The sequence below is a fragment of the Ranitomeya variabilis genome, chromosome 4, assembly GCF_051348905.1.
Source record: "Ranitomeya variabilis isolate aRanVar5 chromosome 4, aRanVar5.hap1, whole genome shotgun sequence".
NCBI classification, from domain to species: domain Eukaryota; kingdom Metazoa; phylum Chordata; class Amphibia; order Anura; family Dendrobatidae; genus Ranitomeya; species Ranitomeya variabilis.
Window position 1 is genome coordinate 585,022,647 of NC_135235.1, and position 24,991 is coordinate 585,047,637.

The 24,991-nt window shown below is 42.5% G+C and overlaps 1 protein-coding gene and 1 long non-coding RNA gene across 3 annotated transcripts; one reads left to right on the forward strand and one right to left on the reverse strand.

Moving 5' to 3' along the window:
- Positions 1-1,682: 1,682 nt before the first annotated feature.
- Positions 1,683-16,633, reverse strand: LOC143765906 (purine nucleoside phosphorylase-like). Its single transcript, XM_077253096.1, has 6 exons — positions 16,465-16,633; positions 14,674-14,837; positions 13,470-13,573; positions 7,171-7,346; positions 6,547-6,737; positions 1,683-2,029 (listed from the first exon to the last, which is right to left on the reverse strand). The coding sequence occupies exons 1-6, from the start codon at positions 16,485-16,487 to the stop codon at positions 1,800-1,802; spliced, it is 888 nt and encodes a 295-aa protein (XP_077109211.1). The 5' UTR covers positions 16,488-16,633; the 3' UTR covers positions 1,683-1,799.
- On the forward strand, positions 14,741-24,570 carry LOC143765908 (uncharacterized). Of its 2 annotated transcripts, none has more exons than XR_013213477.1 (3): positions 14,741-14,844; positions 15,155-15,303; positions 24,040-24,570. It is a non-coding gene; the product is annotated as an uncharacterized LOC143765908 (long non-coding RNA). The 2 variants fall into 2 exon arrangements; XR_013213478.1 differs by lacking the exon at positions 24,040-24,570 and adding an exon at positions 16,451-16,576.
- The last annotated feature ends 421 nt before the right edge of the window (positions 24,571-24,991 follow it).

Here is a 24,991-nt window from a genome sequence, read left to right on the forward strand (position 1 = left end):
ACACAGAGGCTCCTGATGGGGGTCGTAGTGTTTCTATGATAGAGGTAGTCACAGAGGCTCCTGATGGGGGTTGTAGTGTTTCTATGATAGAGGTAGTCACAGAGGCTCCTGATGGGGGTTGTAGTGTTTCTGTGATAGAGGTAGTCACAGAGGCTCCTGATGGGGGTTATAGTGTTTCTATGATAGAGGTAGTCACAGAGGCTCCTGATGAGGGTTGTAGTGTTTCTATTATATAGGTAGTCACAGAGGCTCCTGATGGGGGTTGTAGTGTTTCTATGATAGAGGTAGACTCAGAGGCTCCTGATGGGCGTTATAGTGTTTCTATGATAGAGGTAGTCACAGAGGCTCCTGATGGGGGTTGTAGTGTTTCTATGATACAGGTAGTCACAGAGGCTCCTGATGGGGGTTGTAGTGTTTCTATGATATAGGTAGTCACAGAGGCTCCTGATGGGGGTTGTAGTGTTTCTATGATAGAGGTAGACACAGAGGCTCCTGATGGGGGTTATAGTGTTTATATAATAGAGGTAGTCACAGAGGCTCCTTATGGGGGTTGTGTTTCTATGGTAGAGGTAGTCACAGAGGCTCCTGATAGGGGTTGTAGTGTTTCTATGATAGAGGTAGTCACAGAGGCTCCAGATGGGGGTTATAGTGTTTCTATGGTAGAGGTAGACACAGAGGCTCCTGATGGGGGTTATAGTGTTTCTATGGTAGAGGTAGTCACAGAGGCTCCTGATGGGGGTTGTGGTTCTATTATGGAGGTAGTCACAGGGGCTCCTGATAGGGGTTATAGTGTTTCTATGATAGAGGTAGACACAGAGGCTTCTGATGGGGGTTGTAGTGTTTCTATGATATAGGTAGTCACAGAGGCTCCAGATGGGGGTTGTAGTGTTTCTATGATAGAGGTAGACACAGAGGCTCCAGATGGGGGTTGTAGTGTTTCTATGATAGAGGTAGTCACAGAGGCTCCTGATGGGGGTTGTGGTTCTATTATAGAGGTAGTCACAGGGGCTCCTGATGGGGGTTATAGTGTTTCTATGATAGAGGTAGACACAGAGGCTCCAGATGGGGGTTGTAGTGTTTCTATGATAGAGGTAGTCACAGAGGCTCCTGATGGGGGTTGTGGTTCTATTATAGAGGTAGTCACAGGGGCTCCTGATAGGGGTTATAGTGTTTCTATGATAGAGGTAGACACAGAGGCTTCTGATGGGGGTTGTAGTGTTTCTATGATATAGGTAGTCACAGAGGCTCCAGATGGGGGTTGTAGTGTTTCTATGATAGAGGTAGACACAGAGGCTTCTGATGGGGGTTGTAGTGTTTCTATGATATAGGTAGTCACAGAGGCTCCAGATGGGGGTTGTAGTGTTTCTATGATAGAGGTAGTCACAGAGGCTCCTGATGGGGGTTATAGTGTTTATATAATAGAGGTAGTCACAGAGGCTCCTTAAGGGGGTTGTAGTGTTTCTATGGTAGAGGTAGTCACAGAGGCTCCTGATGGGGGTTGTAGTGTTTCTATGGTAGAGGTAGTCACAGAGGCTCCTGATGGGGGTTGTGGTTCTATTATAGAGGTAGTCACAGGGGCTCCTGATAGGGGTTGTAGTGTTTCTATTATAGAGGTAGTCACAGAGGCTCCTGATGGAGGTTGTAGTGTGTCGCTGATTTATAGAAATCACAGTATACTTTCTGATCAGCGCCTTTTATTTCTGGATGATTATACAGCAGAATATGACATGATGGGTGCTGTAGTCCCTGGCGGGTACTGATCGTCCAGGCGTCACCAGTGTGGCAGTGCTCAGTGCCCCTTAGGCCGCCGGTTCTTGGTTCTCCTCCTGGATTTGGATGCTTCTGACCAGGTCGGTGATGAGCATCTGCAGAAGCTGCGAGCGCTGCTTCCCCACCTCCAGGACGCTGCTGTGATTCACCGACTCCTGCGTCTCGTACGCCTGCGCCACCCGGTTAGTTATCAGCGAGAGGCCGAATACTCGCATCCCACAATGCTTCGCCACCACCACTTCTGGGGCCGTACTCATACCTGGGGTGGAGAAGAGTAAAGATCTGACTTGTCACAGCTGAGGGTTTGTTACAATTGCATCCTGTCCAGACACATCAGCAGCACCGATTTCTCCACTCCTCTCCTGTAGTGTTTGCCCCAATGTATCAGTCTGATGGATTATCCAGGCCGGATACAATGTATCAAACCTTTAGGCATGAACGTTTTCCTGTGCCAGAATTGATCTTTTAGGCCCCCTTCCCCATACATAGAGCTCAGTGTCATTTATAAGGAATCCACTGTACCCACGAATAGTCCCACAATCCCAGTGTATTATGGACTGATGCTGCCATCCTGGTATATGCTGTATACTAGTGTGCAATCATGTGTGCCAGCTGTAGGGGGCGCTCATTAGTTTCACTCTATGGGGTACACTGCTATGCTATAATGCAGGGCTGTTGTGTCGCTGCAGTGATTGCACTTTTTAGAATTTGTGGCTTTTATATATGACTGCTATATCTCTCCCAGATTCTTGAATGAATTTTTAACAAAAAATGGTTTAAAATTGTAAATTTACTATTGCAGACTGGCGATTGAGCGCCCTCTTCCCATGCTAAGCCTGCTACAGTATCCACTTACCAGCACCGTGCCCCCTTAAGGGTATGTTCACGCAGCGTCTTTTAGACACCCCTAGACATTTTGAAGTGGAAGATGCTTCAAGAAAATGTCGGCTGTCTTTTTCCTGAAGTGTCTTCTTTCGCATCTTTTTTTGGTCATTTTTCCAGCAGTGCTTAATATTTTCTAAAACTGTATACGCACACTAGTGAGCGGCTACCAGTCAGTAGCCACCTGAAGAATTTACCAGTCACTTCTTTTAGTCGCTTCACGGCTTTGGAGTCTTGAAGAGGTTAAAAGAGCCTCAAAAGACTGAACATATGCCTTAGTCATAAGGGTGCCATCCACACTGTCCAATAATGCCCTTGTAGTGCCAGCCATACCCCATACATTGACTCTATATTACAGCTATAACAGTGCCACCATAACACGCTCATCACAAAAAATTACTAACCAAGCCAGCCGCAGTACCCACATAATAGTGACAATACAGTGCCCCCATAACAATTGCAGGCACAGTGCTGCCATTATATAGCACCCCCTAACAACGATCACCAGAGTGCCTCCATAACAGCGTCATCTATAGGACCCACATAACAGTGACCGATAATGGTACTTTCTCCTTCTGCACTGTACAGGGTCATTGTCCACGCAGACTGTTTATTATGTTCGGCCTTGACATCAGAGCACGCTGTCCAGAGGAGAGAGTTCTCAAAAGAGACCCTAAAGTCAATGAATCCCTGCAGAATGATTTGGGATGTGCCTCTGTGCAGATGGATATGGGGTGTCCCAGGGAAACCCTTGTACAAAACAGCTCTGCCTCTTTAACTGGAAGCTGTGTTATCTGCCACACAACCCTGAGCATAAATCATGGAGCTTCCCTATAAGAAGTAATAAAGCTGAGCAATGTTCTTGTGTACACAGCTGTGATACTCCAATGGGGAACAGTATAGTAATTAGTAAACTGATGGCAATGTTTTTTGCACTTATTCATTGCTTCCTAGGTGTGAAAAAACACTGAAAGAAGTGACATGCTGCAGTTTTCCAATTCAGTCAGGAAAAAAAAATGTGTGCACAATATTTCTGAAATCTCATAGATTTTGCTGGTACTGTAAAAAGCAGCTTTTAATTTATATAAAAACGCAGCAAAAACGCAATGTGTGAACACAGCCTTAGGGCTCATTTCCACTGGCGAGGAAAACGGACGAGTGCAATCCGATAAAAAATCGGATTGCACTCGGACCAATGTTATTCAATAGGTGTCTTTTCATTTGCGATTTTTTTCTCAGCCGAAATCGGACTGAGAAAAAAATCGCAGCATGCTGCGATTTGCTGCGAGTCTCGGACGAGACTCGCCAATGCAAGTCAATGGGTGCGAGAAAAAAATCGCACAGCACTCGCACCATGCGAGTTCTGTCCGATTTTTACGCACCGGTGTCCTTTGAAAAAGCAGGTAATTCAGCGCGGTGTACAGTAAAATCACACTGACAGGTTAGAATAGAGTAGATATATACACATAGAATAGGTATATATACATATACACTCACCGGCCACTTTTTTAGGTACACCATGCTAGTAACGGGTTGGACCCCCTTTTGCCTTCAGAACTGCCTCAATTCTTCGTGGCATAGATTCAACAAGGTGCTGGAAGCATTCCTCAGAGATTTTGGTCCATATTGACATGATGGCATCACACAGTTGCCGCAGATTTGTCGGCTGCACATCCCAAAGATGCTCCATACAAGGCAGGATGGATCCATGCTTTCATGTTGTTTACGCCAAATTCTGACCCTACCATCCGAATGTCGCAGCAGAAATCGAGACTCATCAGACCAAGCAACGTTTTTCCAATCTTCTACTGTCCAATTTCGATGAGCTTGTACAAATTGTAGCCTCAGTTTCCTGTTCTTAGCTGAAAGGAGTGGTACCCGGTGTGGTCTTCTGCTGCTGTAGCCCATCTGCCTCAAAGTTCGACGCACTGTGCGTTCAGAGATGCTCTTAGGCCTACCTTGGTTGTAACGGGTGGCGATTTGAGTCACTGTTGCCTTTCTATCAGCTCGAACCAGTCTGCCCATTCTCCTCTGACCTCTGGCATCAACAAGGCATTTCCGCCCACAGAACTGCCGCTCACTGGATTTTTTTTCTTTTTCGGACCATTCTCTGTAAACCCTAGAGATGGTTGTGCGTGAAAATCCCAGTAGATCAGCAGTTTCTGAAATACTCAGACCAGCCCTTCTGGCACCAACAACCATGCCACGTTCAAAGGCACTCAAATCACCTTTCTTCCCCATACTGATGCTCGGTTTGAACTGCAGGAGATTGTCTTGACCATGTCTACATGCCTAAATGCACTGAGTTGCCGCCATGTGATTGGCTGATTAGAAATTAAGTGTTAACAAGAAGTTGGACAGGTGTACCTAATAAAGTGGCCGGTGAGTGTATATATGTCAGTGAGACACCTATATATGTATATTTATATTTAATGCAGCGCAAGATAGCATTAAAGCCGCTAATTCAATTACCGGCTTTTCATTTCTCCTTCCCAAACCCGACAGGATATGAGACATGGTTTACATACAGTAAACCATCTCATATCCCCCTTTTTTTTGCATATTCCACACTACTAATGTTAGTAGTGTGTATGTGCAAAATTTCGGCGCTGTAGCTATTAAATTTAAGGGTTAAATCGCGGAAAAAATTGGCGTGGGCTCCCGCGCAATTTTCTCCGCCAGAGTAGTAAAGCCAGTGACTGAGGGCAGATATTAATAGCCAGGAGAGGGTCCATGGTTATTGGCCCCCCTGGCTACAAACATCTGCCCCCAGCCACCCCAGAAAAGGCACATCTGGAAGATGCACCTATTCTGGCACTTGGCCACTCTGTTCCCACTCCCGTGTAGTAGTGGGCTATGGGGTAATGAAGGGTTAATGCCACCTTGCTATTGTAAGGCGACATTAAGCCAGATTAATAATGGAGAGGCGTCAATTATGACACCTATCCATTATTAATCCAATTGTATGAAAGGGTTAAAAAAACACACACACATTATTAAAAAGTATTTTAATGAAATAAACACACAGGTTGTTTTAATATTTTATTGCTCTCTCAATCCATGTGAAGACCCTCGCTTGGAAAAATAATAAACCAACAATATACATACCTTCAGATGACCTGTCACGTCCCACGAGGTAATCCATCTGAAGGGGTTAAAATATTTTACAAGCAGGAGCCCTGCTATAATGCAGCTGTGCTCGTGCTTGTAAGCCCCAGGGAATGAAGGAAATGTAGATCAATGACCTATAGTTACCTTCAGTCGCGGTGATGCGCCTCCTGGAGGATGTCCTCATGAACAGCAGCCTGGGAACTTTTTCCCACGCTCGAGGTCATATGAGGACAACCAGCAGGGGGCGCATCACCGCGACTGAAGGTAACTATAGGTCTTTGACCTACATTTCCTTCATTCCCCGGGGCTTACAAGCACCAGCACAGCTGCACTAGCAGGGCTCCTGCTTGTAAAATATTTTAACCCCTTCAGATGGATTACCTCGTGGGACGTGACAGGTCATCTGAAGGTATGTATATTGTTGGTTTATTATTTTTCCAAGCGAGGGTCTTCACATGGATTGAGAGAGCAATAAAATATTAAAACAACCTGTGTGTTTATTTCATTAAAATACTTAGTATAGTAGTTATATTCTTGTACAAAGGAGGCAGTATTATAGTAGTTATATTCGTGTACATAGGAGCAGTATTATAGTAGTTATATTCTTGTACATAGGAGGCAGTATTATAGCAGTTATATTCCTGTATATAGGGACAGTATTATAGTAGTTATATTCTTGTACATAGGAGGCAGTATTATAGTAGTTATATTCTTGTACATAGGGACGGTAGTATAATAAACATATTTGCAATGCTTCCCAGTTCCCATCTTTACTACACTTACCTACAGCATCTGCCCCCAGTCTCTGTAGAAATTTGGCTTCTGCAACTGACTCAAAGTTTGGCCCTCCCACCATGCAGTAAACGCCTTCATGAGTGAGATCCGCTTGACCGAGCTTTTGGGCGATCTCGAGAGCAGTGATACGCAGGTCACGGTCATATGTGTCCCAGAGGGAGGGAAATCGTGGGCCAAACCTGCAAGAGAATTTTAAAAATATCTTGCTCCTCAATAGACCATGCTTGAAGGAAATATTGTTCTCAAAGAGGTTCTGAAGCAGCAGCTGTGTCCGTGTACTATACATCCAATATATAATACATATTTCTTACTAGTATATGGTACATATACACGGCAGGTGCTGCCTATTTAAAAAAAAAAGAATCAATATGAAAGAAATTCTGCAGCAGCTGTGATTCACAGCACGGTATCTTTACCTCTGTTGCTTCAGAATCTCTATACAATATCAAGATATTATTATAAGTTACATATATAAAGTGCCATGTATCTGTAGATCTTATCTAGACATTTTATTTTTACTCTCCAGGTTTTGAATAGTGCCAAGCAAAAGCTGTATAGGTGTGCTGGAACTTGTAGTTCATTACTAGTTTACATCACCCCCTTGGTGGTCACCTCTCATCGTTGGGTCCTCTTAGAGGGTTCAGAGCAGCCAGTCCCGGCATGTTGATATGATCCCGGATTATCATCAGGTCTCCCGGTCTGTACGTCTCACAGAGCGACCCTGCCGCATTTGTCACCATCAGGACCTTTACTCCCAGCAACTTAAACACTCTGATTGGGAAAGTGACCTGGAGCGAGATTGCCAGAATGTCACCGAGGGTAAAGGTAATAAGTACAGCGCTGAACCTTCCTTTACATTCGGGGAATAAACTGTATCTTATAAATCGTACTGTGCTGTGCAATTATCTGCAAATCCGAGAATTCATCCCTGTACCCGTAATTATAAGGAAACAGCACTGTGTAATACATATTAAAAATAGGTATACTAAGCACCACATCTTTCTTAAGTGGCACTGAACAGTCCACAATATTACCTGAAGATGCATGAACAGAATGAGACAACTGGTACCGTGCAGTGTCCAGATATACAGAATAACGCATGTGATACTGACCTGTGTCTGTATATACAGGTTAATAGAAATGGTACTGTGAACCTTTCTGTACATTCAAGGAATAAACAGTATCCTGGAAGTGATAAGTGTCCATACATACAGGATAAGAGAAGTAGTACTGTGCAGTGTCCATATATACAGAATAAGAGAAGTGGTACTGTGCGATGTCCATATATACAGAATAAGAGAAGTGGTACTGTGCGATGTCCATATATACAGAATAAGAGAAGTGGTACTGTGCGATGTCCATATATACAGAATAAGATAAGTGGTACTGTGCGATGTCCATATATGCAGAATAAGAGAAGTGGTACTGTGCAGTGTCCATATATACAGAATAGGAGAAGTGGTACTGTGCAGTGTCCATATATACAGAATAAGAGAAGTGGTACTGTGCAGTGTCCATATATACAGAATAAGAGAAGTGGTACTGTGCGATGTCCATATATACAGAATAAGAGAAGTGGAACTGTGCAGTGTCCATGTATACAGAATAGGAGAAGTGATACTGTGCAGTGTCCATATATACAGAATAAGAGAAGTGGAACTGTGCGGTGTCCATATATACAGAATAAGAGAAGTGGTACTGTGTGGTGTCCATATATGCAGAATAGGAGAAGTGGTACTGTGCGGTGTCCATATATATATAGAATAAGAGAAGTGGTACTGTGTGATGTCCATATATGCAGAATAGGAGAAGTGGTACTGTGCGGTGTCCATATATACAGAATAGGAGAAGTGGTACTGTGCGGTGTCCATATGTACAGAATAAGAGAAGTGGTGCTGTGCGGTGTCCATACATACAGAATAGGAGAAGAGGTACTGTGTGGTGTCCATATATACAGAATAAGAGAAGTGGTACTGTGCAGTGTCCATATATACAGAATAAGAGAAGTGGTACTGTGCAGTGTCCATATATATAGAATAAGAGAAGTGCTACTGTGCAGTGTCCATATATACAGAATAAGAGAAGTGGTACTGTGCGGTGTCCATGTATGCAGAATAAGAGAAGTGGTACTGTGCAGTGTCCATATATACAGAATAAGAGAAGTGGTGCTGTGCAGTGTCCATATATACAGAATAAGAGAAGTGGTGCTGTGCAGTGTCCATATACAGTGGGGGAAATAATTATTTGATCCCTTTCTGATTTTGTAAGTTTTCTCACTGACAAAGACATGAACCGTCTATAATTTTCAGAGTAGGTTAATTTTAACATTGAGAGATAGAATATCAAAAATAAAATCCAGAAAATCACATTGTATAAATTATATAAATTTAGTTGCATTGTGCAGTTTATAAGATGCACCGGATTATAAGACGCACCCCAAATTTGGAGGAGAAAAATAGGAAAAAACTTGTTTTAATAAAATGGTGGTGCTTCTTACAATCCAGGCGTCTTATTGCTTACCAGGGGTGGTGGCTGCGGTGAAGCAGGGTCGCTGCTGGTGGAGGCAGGAGTGGGGGGATGCTGCGTACCCCAGACTGGGAGAAAGGGGTGTTCGGATGTGTGACGCTGTGGGTGTTCGGTGGTGCAGGCAACAGTCGAGTAGGGTCCCAGGGTGGCTGCTGGAAGAGGCAAGAGTGGCACTGCAGGTGTTCGGTGGTGCTGAGGCTCCGCTGACATTTACTGAAAGTCCAGAGCCACTGTTTACTATGTGGTGGACTCTGGGAAAATGGCTGCCGGTGCGGCATATGGAGATCTTGGCGCTGAGATCTCATCTCCCGAGATCTTGGTGCCGAGATCTCCATCTGCGCCGCATCTGCAGCCATTTTCCTGGAGACATCGCGTAGAGGCTGGCGCAGATGGAGATCTCAGCTTTCCTCCATCTGCGCCTGCACCGAGTGAGACACCGGACGCCAGACTCCAGAAAAAGAATGGTGGCAGCTATATGCCGCCACCGCTGGCCTACCGCTCGCCGCAGGACCACCGCTCGCTGGTGTACTATCACTGCACCACCACCACAACACCGCCAGCTCCGGGCCCGCAGCAGTGACCCCCTCGGTAAGAACAGTGTTCTTTTTATAAGACACACCCCCATTTTCCTCCTAATTTTGGGGATCATAAAAGTGTGTCTTATAATCCAAAAAATATGGTAAGTATTTGATCCCCTACCAACCATTAAGAGTTCTGGCTCCTACAGACCAGTTAGATGCTCCTAATCAACTCGTTACCTGCATTAAAGACACCTGTCTTACATAGTCATTTTTATAAAAGACTCCTGTCCACAGACTCAATTAATCAGTCAGACTCTAATCTCTGCAACATGGGCAAGACCAAAGAGCTTTATAAGGATGTCAGGGACAAGATCATAGACCTGCACAAAGCTGGAATGGGCTACAAAACTATAAGATGCTGGGTGAGAAGGAGACAACTGTTGGCGTAATAGTAAGAAAATGGAATAAATACAAAATGACTGTCAAACCGACATCGATCTGGGGCACCATGCAAAAATCTCACCTCTTGGGGTATCCTTTATCATGAGGAATGTGAGAGATCAGCCTAAAACTACACGAGGGGAACTTGTTAATGATCTCAAGGCAGCTGGGATCACAGTCACCAAGAAAACCATTGGTAACACATTAGGCCTTAAAGGTTTAAAATCCTGCAGTGCCTGCAAGGTCCTCCTGCTCAAGAAGGCACATGTGCAGGCCCTTCTGAAGTTTGCCAATGAACACCTGTATGATTCTGTGAGTGAATGGGAGAAGGTGCTGTGGTCAGATGAGACAAAAATTGAGGTCTTTGGTATTAACTCAACTCACCGTGTTTGGAAGAAGAGAAATGCTGCTTATGACCCAAAATACCATCCCCATTGTCAAGCATGGAGGTGGAAACATTATGTTTTGGGGGTGTTTCTCTGCTAAGGGCACCGGACTACTTTACCGCATCAATGGGAGAATGGATGGAGCCATATACCGTAAAATCGAGTGACAACCTCCTTCCCTCCACCAGGACATTAAAATGGGTCGTGGCTGGGTCTTCCAGCAATACAATGACCCAAAACATACAGCCGAGGCAACAAAGGAGGGGCTCAAAAAGAAGCACATTAAGGTCATGGAGTGGCTTAGCGAGTCTCCAGACCTTAATCCCATAGAAAACTTATGGAGGGAGTTGAATCTCTGAGTTGCCAAGCAACAGCCTCAACATCCTAATGATTTAGAGATGATCTGCAAAGAGGAGAGGACCAAAATTCCTCCTGACATGTGCGCTAACCTCATCACCAACTACAAAAAGGCTGACCGCTGTGCTTGCCAACAAGGGTTTTGCCACCAAGTATTAAGTCTTGTTTGCCAGAGGGATCAAATACTTATTTCTCACTGCAAAATGCACATACATTTATATAATTTATACAATGTGATTTTCTGGATTTTATTTTTGATATTCTATCTCTCAATGTAAAAATTAATCTACCCTTAAAATTAGACTATTCATGTCAGTGGGCAAACTTATGAAATCAGCAAGGGATCAAAAACTTATTTCCCCCAGTGTATACAGAATAGGAGAAATGGTACTGTGTAGTGTCCATATATTCAGAACTAGCTGAAGAGCCCGGCGTTGCCTGGGCATAGTAAATATCTGTGGTTAGTTATAGCACCTCACTTCTCTTATTTTCCCATCACGCCTCTCATTTTCTCCCTTACACCTCTCATTTTCCCCCTCCTCTTATTTTCACCCTCACTCCTCTCATTCCCCCCTAACACTTGTCATTTCGACCTCACATCTGTCATTTTCCGATCACTCCACTATTTTCCCTCACTCCTCTCATTTTGCACTCACACCTTTTCATTTTCACCTAACACCCCTCATTTTCACCTCAAACCTCTCCCCTCAGTGTATACATGTTTGTCATCTCCCTTATATATAGTATACACCTGTATGTCATCTCCCGTATATAGTATATACCTGCTGTATGTCATCTCCTCCTGTATATTGTATATACCTATGTGTCATCTCTTCCTGTATATAGTATATACCTGTATGTCATCTCTTCTGTATATACTATATACCTGTATGTCATCTCCTCCTATATATAATATATACCTGTATGTCATCTCCTCCTATATATAATATATACCTGTATGTCATCTCCTGTATATAGTATATACCTGTATGTCATCTCCCCTGTATATAGTATATACCTGCTGTATGTCATCTCCTCTATATACCTATGTGTCATCTCCTCTTTTATATAGTACATACCTGTATGTCATCTCCTCCTGTATTAGACCTCGTTCACACGTTATTTGGTCAGTATTTTTACCTCAGTATTTGTAAGCTAAATTGGCAGCCTGATAAATCCCCAGCCAACAGTAAGCCCACCCCCTGGCAGTATATATTAGCTCACACATACACATAATAGACTGGTCATGTGTCTGACAGCTGCCATATTTCCAATATGGTACATTTGTTGCTCTTGTAGTTTGTCTGCTTATTAATCAGATTTTTATTTTTGAAGGATAATACCAGACTTGTGTGTGTTTTAGGGCGAGTTTCATGTGTCACGTTGTGTGTGTTGAGTTGCATGTGGTTACATGCATGTAGCGTCTTTTGTGAGATGAGTTTTGTGTGGCGACATGCGTGTAGCAACTTTTTGTGTGTCGAGTTGCATGTGACAGGTTAGTGTAGCAAGTTGTGTGAAGCAAGTTTTGCGCATGGCGAGTTTTATGTGTGGTGCGTTTTGAGTATGTGCAAGTTTTGTGTAAGGCAACTTTTGCATGTGTTGCAACTTTTGTGCATGTGGCAATTTTTCCGCGTGTGCAAGTTTTGCGTGTGGCGAGTTTTCCATGAGGTGAGTTTTGCACGTGTGGCGAGTTTTGCGTGAGCCTAGTTTTGCATGTGGCGAGTTTTGCGCGTGGTGAGTTTTGAACGGTGACTTTTGTGTTTTGACTTTTATGTGGCGAGGTTGGTGTATGTGTGGTGAAATGTGCACTGAGGGTGGTATATGTGTTCAAGCACGTGGTAGTTTGTGGCACATTTTGTGTGTGTGTTCATATCCCCGTGTGTGGTGAGTATCCCATGTCGGGGCCCCACCTTAGCAACTGTACAGTATATACTCTTTGGCGCCATCGCTCTCACTCTTTAAGTCCCCCTTGTTCACATCTGGCAGCTGTCAATTTGCCTCCAACACTTTTCCTTTCACTTTTTCCCCATTATATAGATAGGGGCAAAATTGGTGAATTGGAACGCGCGGGGTTAAAATTTCGCCTCACAACATAGCCTATGACGCTCTCGGGGTCCAGACGTGTGACTGTGCAAAATGTTGTGGCTGTAGCTGCGACGGTGCAGATGCCAATCCCGGACATACACACATACATACATACACACATTCAGCTTTATATATTAGATAAAGGAGGAGAATGGGAGAAGTGGTACTGTGCAGTGTCCATATATACAGAATAAAGGAGGAGAATAGGATAATTGGTACTGTGCAGTATGCATGTATACAGAATAGAAGGCGTGATAGTGTGCAGCGTTCGCCAAACTGTAGCTGTTCAGGAACTTGCCAAAGCTGAGTTGCCTAAATTCCTCCTAAAACTCCTTGCTCCTATTTGAGCTTAGGTTGCTAGAGTTGTGCAACCTGACAACCCCTTTGACATGGTGCTTGTTAGGCAGCTTACCCCTAGTAGCCAGACTGACAGCCAATCTAACCCCGTGCTGTCACATGCAGGAGGGAGACCAGCAGCTTGGCAGGGGTCACGCAACAACTGCCCTGTAAGAAGGTGTTGTCTTGAGGCAAGCGGGTAACAGTACAACACATAGCAGATCAGGCGGTTGTCACATGCAGAGAACTCTGGTCTTACCTTCCACAAGGAATATCCTTCATACACATGGAATCGGCCTTTCATACAGACACATGACTTGCCCTGCAGATTGCCAAACACCAGCTGCCCCGAGTGTCCCACCACTGAAATGAACGAAAATCTATCAGGTACATCACTTTTTGGGAAAATTTGCCGTATTTGGGACTGTCCACGCACCACAAATTGGGCTGACAAAAAGGGTCAAAGAGTAGAGTAGAAACGTAAAATGTTCATTGAAATGTAAAACTGTTGGGACCTGAAATGTGGTGCACATTGCTGTATACAGCTCCCACCGGTTTGGCCACTCGTTGCAGAATTTCTAAGTGCTACTTTCACAGTTTTATGCCAGTTTTGCAGCTGCTTATCTGAAGTACTTTATGCAGATTTTCTTCTGGATTTTACAACAGTTATGTGCAAAAATCAATGCGAAATTCCAACTGCGGATTAACCCTGAAAACGCCAACAGAAAGAATTAATTGAAAAAAAAAAGGTGGAAACTGCGAATTTATACTTGAAAATGTTGGAAAGATTGATAAATATAAGACTCTGTGGATTTTACAAACTTATTAAAGTCACTGTGCTGATAACTGCAATAAGGCGGAAGAAAATACACTGCATAAATTGGCATTAAAAAAAGACGCAGAGCCTGGCAATGTTTGCAAATCGCAATCACTTACCGTAGTTGGAATTTCTCATACACTGCAAACATACTGTATCCTAACAAAATCCAGATGGAATATCTGCTACGTGTGAACACCCCCTAAGGGCATGTGCAGACCACCGTTGTCTCTCTATTTCCGGTTTGATCAGAGTCGGATCCTATTTTCTTGAAGGTGGAAATCATGAAAAGATAAAAATTTCCACTTTCTCCATGATGTCAAGCCGTGAAAATGGGACCGCGCTTGGATAACATGCGGGTCCAGTCTGATTTTTTTCTATTCTTTCACGGACCTATAGACATGAATGGGCGAGTGCCATCTGATTGTCAGAGGCAAATCGTGCATGCTGCCATTTTTGTTATTTTTTCTCTTTAACCACTTGGTCTGGGGAAGAAATCAGACATGCTCACAACCCCATAGAATAACATTGGTACGAGTGCGATCCGTTAAAACCATAGATATCACTCGTTCGCCTAAAACGGTCGTCTGCACGAGCCCTAATAGTGACGTATAAATCACTCGCAGGATATGTGGTGGTTACACACCTGTACTTTCTGGAAAATGTGGGATCTGGCTGTAGTTAAAGGTTTTGTGGCTGCTTAATGTCTCTGCCAGGAGTCCCAAGCCAGTACCACAGATGATGGCAATGTCTGGAGGGCACTGGATCCGGTCCAGGAGCCACTGAGCCGTCTCCTCACAGTCTTCATATCTGTTGGGTAAGTGTTAGAAAGCAACGAGGATCAGACGTCATGGCGGAAGATTTGGGAATTATGGTGGAAAATTGTGAAAATGTGCGAGTATAAAATTGGAGAATGGTTGGAATGGGTAACATCTTCATAGTTTTACCTGATTCCTACACATGAGCATCATATATTAATATCATATACTTACCACCTCATCAGAGGATCCTCGTCCCCTCTCTGCAGTCACATAAATGCTGAATACCTCCCGACAACATTTGTGGAACATTATAAAAGGTACATACCGCTATTTTGGACATTTACTTAATCTGTGCCCCTTTTACAGCCAATTTTATGGAACAAGGAATACCCTTGGAAAGAAGTTGCAGAATGGAGCAAACTGAACAGAACAGCCAATGAAGGAGACAATCGGATATACAGAGCGCCCACAGGAGGGGTCAGCATACGACAAAGAAGAAGATACAGTATTTCAATGTATGCTATGCAAAATACAGTAGAGTTTTGTATATACTATTGTTTTCAGCACCAACCTGTAGTACAGCGCTGTACACAGATTGTGGTCGCTCCCATCAGCCCCTTTCACTAATCTTTCTACTATACTATCATACGTAATAACATTTAAAACACAAATTGAGACATTTTTTCCCATGAGCAAAGTTTATTTTAATCAAAAAGATCTTGGAATAATAATAAATTCCACAATTGGATGCGTGTAAATAAAATGTTCCTGTGCTGAGATAATCTTATAAATGTGCCCCTGCTGTGTACTGTGTAATGTCTGTGTCTGACCGTACAGGGACATGGTCTGATCGTACCACAGCTCCTGGGCAGGGAGGAAGAACACAAAAGAGGCAGGGAAATGTTCTATTTCACAAAAAGAATCATCTGCGATCCCGTGCTGTAATATCTGTATACTCCTTTGCTCCCTCCCCTGCCCAGGAGCTGTGGTATGATCAGACCATGTCCCTGTACGGTCAGACATTACACAGTACACAGCAGGGGCACATTTATAAGATTATCTCAGCACAGGGACATTTTTTTAAACACATGCAATTGTGGAAACAATTATTATTCCAAGATGTATTGATTAAAATCAACTTTAAAATTCACTTTGTTCTTGGGAAAACCCCTTTAAGCCCCATCCCACTTTGTCCGTTAACGCCCCATCTGCCATGAATACTACACCTTAAAGCACATTTGCATAAGTACTGGCCCTTTCATGAATCAGTCCCTAAAAAATTGGGGCAATGGAAATTCTAACACCTGTCGGGATGTTTTCACAGCTTGGATAATGATCGGATCTACTGGACCCACTCAACCATTCTAGATGAAATCCCAAGGAAAATATTATAAAGCTCTTCCCTTAGGATCTCATCTGGAACATTATACATATATATATATATATATATATATATATATATATATATATATATATATATATATATATATATATATATATATATATATACACATACATACTGTATATACTATATATATATACATATATATGTGTATATATATATATATATATATATATATATATATTCTATATGTGTGTATAGTGACATGGACATAAGTATTTACCTCCCTCCATTTAAATCACCATATGTTTTACCCCTAGGGGAGAAGTCTCACCTGAGGTCTTCCTTGCTGTGCATTATTGCCCCGGGTCTCTTCTCTACTGCCCCTGATGTCTTCTCCACTGCCCAGCTCTGTTCTCTACTGCCCCGGGTCTCTTGTCATTTGCTGTCTGAAGTTTCTACTGCAATCCTAATTCTTAACCAGGAATATAAAGATGTCTAAAATGGCCTGAGGCTGTAGTTAATAATTTGCACGAGACAGACATAGGGTTAGGATTGGAGTGTGGGACAGAAGGGGGAGTGTGGTGCAGCCTCTGATCGGTCATGGGGTGTGACCTGCCTCTGCCTATTCCACCACTTTGACCGATTTTTACCATGTCTTAAAGGGGTGTTACACAATTAAAAAAAACTGTATGTTGTCTTCAAAGAACAGTGCCACACCTGTCCACAGGCTGTGTATGGTATTGCAGCTCTCTGTTTACTTCAATGGATCTTAGCTGCAATCACAGACGTCGACATACTATATGACCAAATAACAATCCTCTGAAGCAAATACAGGCCACAGCAGGAGCAGTGAGCTGACAAAATAACTTTAAATGTAAAAACAAAGAAAATCTGAGCTCCAATATCAAACATGCCCTATGGATACGTGTGATAATGTTTTTGATAAAAAAACCATATTTTTCTATTTTTTTCAAAGTCCTCTCACACCATCCGTGGCATATTTGTGACCACACACTTGATGTCTGCAGACAATTTAATCATTATGGTGAAGGATTCTATATATCGGTATTGAGCATGGTGGATTGGAGCCTGTCTGATTCATTCTTTCCTTGGAGATAAACGTGTCATTTAAGATATTTACAATTTCCAGAATAAACAGGTCAATGAACCATCAGGAAAAGGTGGAAGTTTTCACCTCTACAGGATATAGGAATAGGAGTGATATCCTCTGGAGCTGCACTCCCTATTCTGCCAACAGGGCCATTGTCTACATACAGGTGCTTCTTACAAAATTAGAATATGATCAAAAAGTTAATTTATTGCAGTTCTTCAATACAAAAAGTGAAACTCATATATTATATAATTACAAACAGAGTGATGTATTTCAAGTGTGTATTTCTGTTAATGTTGATGATTATGACTTACAGCCAATGAAAACTCAAAAGTCTCGGTAAATTAGAATGATTTTAAAATCTGAAATATTGGCCTACTGAAATGTATATTCAGTAAATGCACTCAATACTTGGTCGGTTATTCTTTTGCATTAATTACTCCATCAGTGGGGCGTGGCATGGAGGCGATCAGCCTGTGGCACTGCTGAGGTGTTATGGAAGCCCAGGTTGCTTTGATAGCAGCCTTCAGCTGATCTGAATTGTTGGGTCTGGTGTCTCTCATCTTCCTCTTGACAATACCCCATATATTCTCTATGGGATTAAGCTCAGGTGAGTTTGCTGGTCAATCAAGCACAGTGATACTGTTGTTTATAAACCAGGTATTGGTACTTTTGGCAGTGTGGACAGGTGCCTAGTCCTGTTGGAGAATGAAATTTCCATCTCCAAAAAGCTTGTTTGCAGAGGGAAGCATGAAGTGCTCTAAAATTTCCTGGTAGACGGCTGCGCTGACTTTGGTCTTGATGAAACACGGTGGACCTACATCAGCTGATGACATGGCTCCCCAAACCATCACTGATTGCGGAAACTTCACACTAGACCTCAAGCAGCTTGGATTGTGTGCATCTCCACTCTTCCTCCAGACTCTGGGACCTTGATTTCCTAATGAAATGCAAAATGTACTTTCATCTGAAAACAACACCTTGGACCACTGAGCAACAGTCCGGTTACTTTTCACCTTGGCCCAGGTAAGACGCTTCTGGCGTTGTCTATTGGTCATGAGTGGCTTGACACAAGGAATGCGACACTTGTAGCCCATGTCCTAGATACGTCTGTGTGTGGTGGCTCTTGAAGCAATGAATCCATCAGCAGACCACTCCTTGTGAATCTCCCCCAAATTTTTTAATGGCCTTTTCTTAACAATCCTTTCAAGGCTGCTTTTATCCCGGTTGCTTATGCATCTTTTTCTCCAACACTTTTTCCTTCCACTCAACCTTCCATTAATATGCTTGGATACAGCACTCTGAACAGCCAATGTCATGATCCAGACGGGGTTTTGAATCCTGTCTTCTTTTTTCCTGGTCTGATAATGCCAGGGGTTACCTTTTCTCAGCCTCAGTCTGGTTTCAAGTTTGCTATTTAGCCCCGCTGCGTCCTGCAGATCATGTCAGTTACAGCTTTTGCCTAGTGCTGCTGTTGCTGACTCTGATTCCTCTGATTTGTCCTGCTGCGTTTGATGTCTGAACCCGTGTCTCTGTTTTCCCCTGTTCCCGTCTTGACTCAGTGTTTCCTTTTAGTGTGCAGACTCCCTGGTTTGAATTGGCGTGTATCCTGACCTGTTTCTGTCCTTTGTCTTTTGGCTTATCTGCTCCTGACCATTACTGACCCCCTGGCTTGTCTCTGACCACGAGTTTGCTTATTCCTTTGGTACTGTGCTACAGTCTAGGATTTGACCCGGCTTGTTTTGACTATTCTGCTGCCACCTGTGCTAGCCTCACTGTTGCACTACAGGATAGCTCTGTTTAGGTGCCGACCTGCTTCCTCTCTACTGCCATCTAGCCTGCACCTACCTGCATTGCAGCAGCATGACAGCCAGCTTCTTTAGCAATGACCTTTTGTGGCTTAGCCTCCTTGTGGAGTGTGTCTATGACTGCCTTCTGGACATCTGTCAAGTCAGCAGTCTTCCTCTTGATTATGGAGCCTACCGAAACAAACTAAAGGACCTTTTTAAATGCATAGGAAGCCTTTGCAGGTGTTTTTTGTTAATTATTCTAATTTACTGAAATAATGACTTTTGAGTTTTCATTGGCTGTAAGCCATAATCATCAACATTAACAGAAATAAACATGTGAAATACATCACTCGGTTTGAAATTACTCTGTATAATATATGACTTTCACTTTTTGTATCGAAGAACTGAAATAAACTTTTTGATGATATTCTAATTTTGTGAGAAGCACCTGTACATCAGAGGTGTCAAACTGCATTCCTCAAGGGCCGCCAACAGGTCATGTTTTCAGGATTTCCTTGTATTGCAGAGGTGATAATTTAATCACCTGCACAGAATGATTCCAGCACCTTGTGGAATGCTAAGGAAATCCTGAAAACATGACCTGTTGGCGGCCCTCGAGGAATGCAGTTTGACACCTCTGCTGTACATGACATATCTTCTGCGGAGCCAATGATATATCCTGTATTAGGCTGTGTTCACATGATGTGTTTGCAATGTGTTTTTTTTTTTTGCCTGTGAGTCTCCAAAATTCGGTGAAACGACAGCAATTTTACCTCTTATATGGAAAATCATGGCAAAAGAACACATTGCAAATGTATGTTGTGAACAGAGCCTTATACGCCAGAGCCGCAATCACTATTGACTATAATGCATAATTTAACTCTGGATCAACTCAAGATACCGTATATACTCGAGTATAAGCCGACCCCCCTAATTTTGCCACAAAAAACTGGGAAAACTTAATGACTCGAGTATAAGCAAAATGCAGCAGCTACCGGTAAATTTCAAAAATAAAAATATATACCAATAAAAGTAAAATTAATTGAGATATCAGTAGTTTAAGTGTTTTTGAATATCCATATTGAATCAGGAGCCCCATATAATGCTCCATACAGTTCATGGTGGGCCCCATAAGATGCTCCATATTAAAATATGCCCCATATAATGCTGCACAAAGGTTGATAATGGCCCCATAAGACAAATTTGCTCCATACAGTAATGCATAAAGGTTAATAAAGGCCCCATAAGATGCTCCATAGAGACATTTGCCCCATATAATGCTGCACAAATGTTTATTATGGCCCCATAAGATGCTCCAGAGATATTTGCCCCCATATAATGCTGCACAAATGTTGATTATGGCCCCATAATATGCTCCATAGAGATATTTGCCCCATATAGTGCTGCACAAACGTTGAATATGGCCCCATAAGATGCTCCATAGAGATATTTGCCCCATATAGTGCTGCACAAACGTTGATTATGGCCCCATAAGATGCTCCATAGAGATATTTGCCCCATATGCTGTTGCTGCGATTAAAAAAAATGACATACTCCCCTCTCGACGCTCAACCCCCCGGCACTTGCAATACTCACCGGTCCTTGTTACGGCGCCGCTGTGTCTTCTGCGTCCTCTGCACTAACGTTCAGGCAGAGGGCGTGGACTAACCACGTCATCGCTCCCTCTGCCCTGAGCGTCACTGCAGAGGACGCGGAAGACGGAATGGCACCCGGAACGAGGACAGGTGAATATCGCGGAGTGCTCCCCCTGCCCATTATACTCACCTGCTCCTGGCGAGGTCCCTGCATCTCCGGTCTTTGACAGCTTCTTCCAGCTTTGAGCGGTCACCGTTACCGCTCATTACAGTAATGAATATGCGGCTCCACCCCTGTGGGAGTGGAGTCAGGTCCATATTCATTACTGTAATGAGCGGTACCACGTGACCGCTCAACGCTGGAAGAAGCTGTAAGAGACCGGAGATGCAGGGACCTCGCCAGGAGCAGGCGAGTATGTCACAGCCGCCGCTCCCCCTTCCCCGCCGACCCCCCTGGGACAATGACTCTAGTATAAGCTGAGAGGGGCACTTTCAGCCTAAAAAAAATGGGTTGAAAATCTCGGCTTATACTCGAGTATATACAGTGAGTAATTTAATGTATGTACACAGTGACTGCACCAGCAGAATAGTGAGTGCAGCTCTGGAGTATAATACAATATGTAAATCGTGATCAGTACAGGATAAGTAATGTAATGTATGTACACAGTGACTGCACCAGCAGAATAATGAGTGCAGCTCTGGAGTATAATACAGGATGTAACTCAGGATCAGTACAGGATAAGTAATGTAATGTATGTACACAGTGACTCCACCAGCAGAATAGTGAGTGCAGCTCTGAAGTATAATACAAGATGTAACTCAGGATCAGTACAGGATAAGTAATGTAATGTATGTACACAGTGACTCCACCAGCAGAATAGTGAGTGCAGCTCTGGAGTATAATACAAGATGTAACTCAGGATCAGTACAGGATAAGTAATGTAATCTATGTACACAGTGACTGCACCAGCAGAACAGTGAGTGCAGCTCTGTGGTATAATACAGGATGTAACTCACGATCAGTACAGGATAAGTAATGTAATATATGTACACAGTGACTGCACCAGCAGAATAGTGAGTGCAGCTCTGGAGTATAATACAGGATGTAACTCAGGATCAGTACAGGATCAGTAATGTAATGTATGTACACAGTGACTGCACCAGCAGAATAGTGAGTGCAGCTCTGGAGTATAATACAGGATGTAATTCAGAATCTGTACAAGATAAGAACATGCTTTCACCCAAAGACTCTACTTTTTATTTGGAATAACTAGTGTAAATTTGCAAAAATGCTTCAGAAAGTTTTATCGTGCTCAGAGGTATTTCACTGCTTTGTTCTATCCCAATAAAAACTTTTGTGTTTAGGGTGAGCGATGCAACTAGATAAGGAGATGATTGAATGCTGCAAAGCATTATGGTCCTGAACCTTTTTTAGGTAAATTACTCTTAGCCCCATATCTTTGTATATGGATGCTAACACATTTCTATAAAATAAATTGCCCTTTAAGTCGTCCAGTGATAAATGGACCACACTTTACAGAGACTCCGAGCCAAGGATCCTCAGCGTTGATTGAATTTATCAATTACTCCCCCACCCCCATCACATCTTTTATCAGGAAATGGAGGAACCTCATGTTCTCAATTAAATAACACAGGGCAGATTGTTGTTCACTTCCATATATCAAGGCCATAGATTTTCCAATATCCTGCGTTCATGCATGTGTCAGCATCAAATCACCACCATCATAACCTTATTACATTCTGTAGCCGCGTTTGACTCCGCTCATGTGACATAATATACGGTGTGCTGATCCCAAGAGCTGACAGTCTATTGTGGCATGAATCAGTCATAAAAGGCATTCATTTTTTGAAGGGCATATTGCTGGATATGTGACCAGAGAATCTAATTAGTCACGACTTGGTTTTTGTGCAGAGTTATTGTGTATGATGCCCTTAATATCTAAGGTGAAGTGCCTTTGGCACAGTTTGCCTTTTGGAAATGGGTGCAATTAAAAGACCCCTTGAACTACAGTACTGTGCAAGCGTTCTAGGTGTGGAAAAATGCTGCAAAGTAAGAATGCTTTCAAAAATAGAAGTGTTAATAGATTATTTTAATTAATTAAATTGCACAGTGAATGAGCAAAAGAGAAATCTAAATCAAAATTTGGTATGATTACTAGTGATGAGCGAATATACTCGTTACTCGAGATTTCTCGAGCACGTTCGGGGGTCCTCCGAGTATTTTTTAGTACTCGGAGATTTAGTTTTTCTTGCCACAGCTGAATGATTTACATCTGTTAGCCAGCTTGATTACATGTGGGGATTCCCTAGCAACCATGCAGCCCCCACATGTACTTATGCTGGCTAACAGATGTAAATCATTCAGCTGAGGTGAGGAAAACTAAATCTCCGAGCACTAAAAAATACTCGGAGGACCCCCGAACGTGCTCGAGAAATCTCGAGTAACGAGTATATTCGCTCATCACTAGTAACCATTTATACCACACAGGTGAAATTGATCATAATTTTCCGACATAGGTTAAAAGGACAGTCATTAACTGAAACATAAACAGGCTTAAAACTGGGTGAGGAACAGACAAACTGCTCCAAAGGTGATGTTGTGGAAGACAGAGCATCAAGACACAAGGTAGTTATATTGCATCAGCAAGGTTTCTCCCAGGCAAAAACATTTTCAAGCTGACTGGGATTTCAGGATGATCTGTTTAAGAGACTAGCAACATTGAGGATTGTAGATGTAGTAGTCTTTTATTCCCGGAAGAATCTTTAAAGTGAATCTGTCACTAGGTTTTTGCTACTCCATCTGAGAGCAGCATAATGTAGATGCAGAGAACTTTATTCCAGTGATATGTCACTTCTTTTACTGGGTGCTGAATTTTTGATTACAAACGGTGTTCTCTGCTGCAGATCTAGCAGTTCTCTGAATGTTGTGTTCTGTATAACCCCACCCCATACCACTTATTGGCAGCTGTCTGTTCACCCTGTACATAGACAGAAAGCTGTCAAATTAGTGGCATTATAGTTGGACTACATGGCAGTAGATTTACTAATCTTCCATGGATAAGCTCCTGCTAATAAAACAGTGATTTTATAAAAACTTCACTAAGCAGCCCAGTAAGTGACACATCACTGGAATCAGGGTCTCTGTCTCTACATTTTGTTGCTGTTAGATTTTGTAGCAAAAACCTGGTGACAGATTACCTTTCAAGTCTAACAATACGCATTTGTTATTTTGTAGGTGAATCTCCCATGTTTGATGGGATCTGATGATGTTATGTTTAAAAGGTTATTCTATGTCTGTGGCCCCTTTAAGAAACACAAGGCGCCTTTTTATATGTGTATTCCATTTTCACATACTTCTAATCTTTTTTCATATCTTCTTCTCTTTTCAGATGTTTATAGCCTGTGATCTTCAGTTTCCATGAAGCTCTGCTTATCTATCTGCAGCAGACACATTACTACCTAATGCTGAATATACATATTGCAGAATTTAGCTGATATCACGGTGACCGGAGAATGGCCGCAGCTTGTAATAATCCTATTTAACACAGACGGGCTCAAGAAATGACTGGAGGCAAGTAAACTGTGCACCAAAAAGTTGCTGAATATGCATATAGAGCCTGTAATGATATTCACATCAATTCTGCAATTATCTGTCTAAGCCAGGGGTCTCTTAGTTGGGTATATGGGCCGCACATAGAAAAACATTTGAATTTGGGTTGCCGCATTCTTTTTTCAACAAAGTGGCATTTTTAGTAATACTTTTTTTTCTATACACTTTTTGTCCATTTTTTGTAACATTTATGCAGTGTTTATTTTAGTTTGTTAAATCATTGTATGGGTTATGGTAGTATTATAGCTTGGGTCGTTTTGGATGTAGTGATAACAAACTTGCAATTGTTTGGTTTACTTATATAAAACAACATTTTCAGTGGAAAAGTACTTTTTCATGCTTTTTTTCTTTTCTACATTTTTACAATTTTGTTTCCCCCAATTGGTCCACATACAGTAATATAGTCTTACAATTAGCACCATATAGTAATTCTAGCAGACATTTTAGTAATTTCCCCCATCCTGTTCCCCAACTTGTAGTAATGTCCCCATCTTGTAGTAATTCGTCTTCTTGGTGTAATGTCTCCATTCTGATCTTCATCTTGGTGTAATTTTTCTATTATGGTCTCTTTTTGTGTTAATGTCCCCATCCAGGTCCTCATCTTGTACTAATGTCCCCATCCTGATCTTTATCTTGTAGTAATGTTCCTATCATGGTCATCATCTTGTATTAATGTCCCCATCCATGTCCTCATTTTGTAGTAATGTCCCCATTCTGGTCCCCTTCTTGTA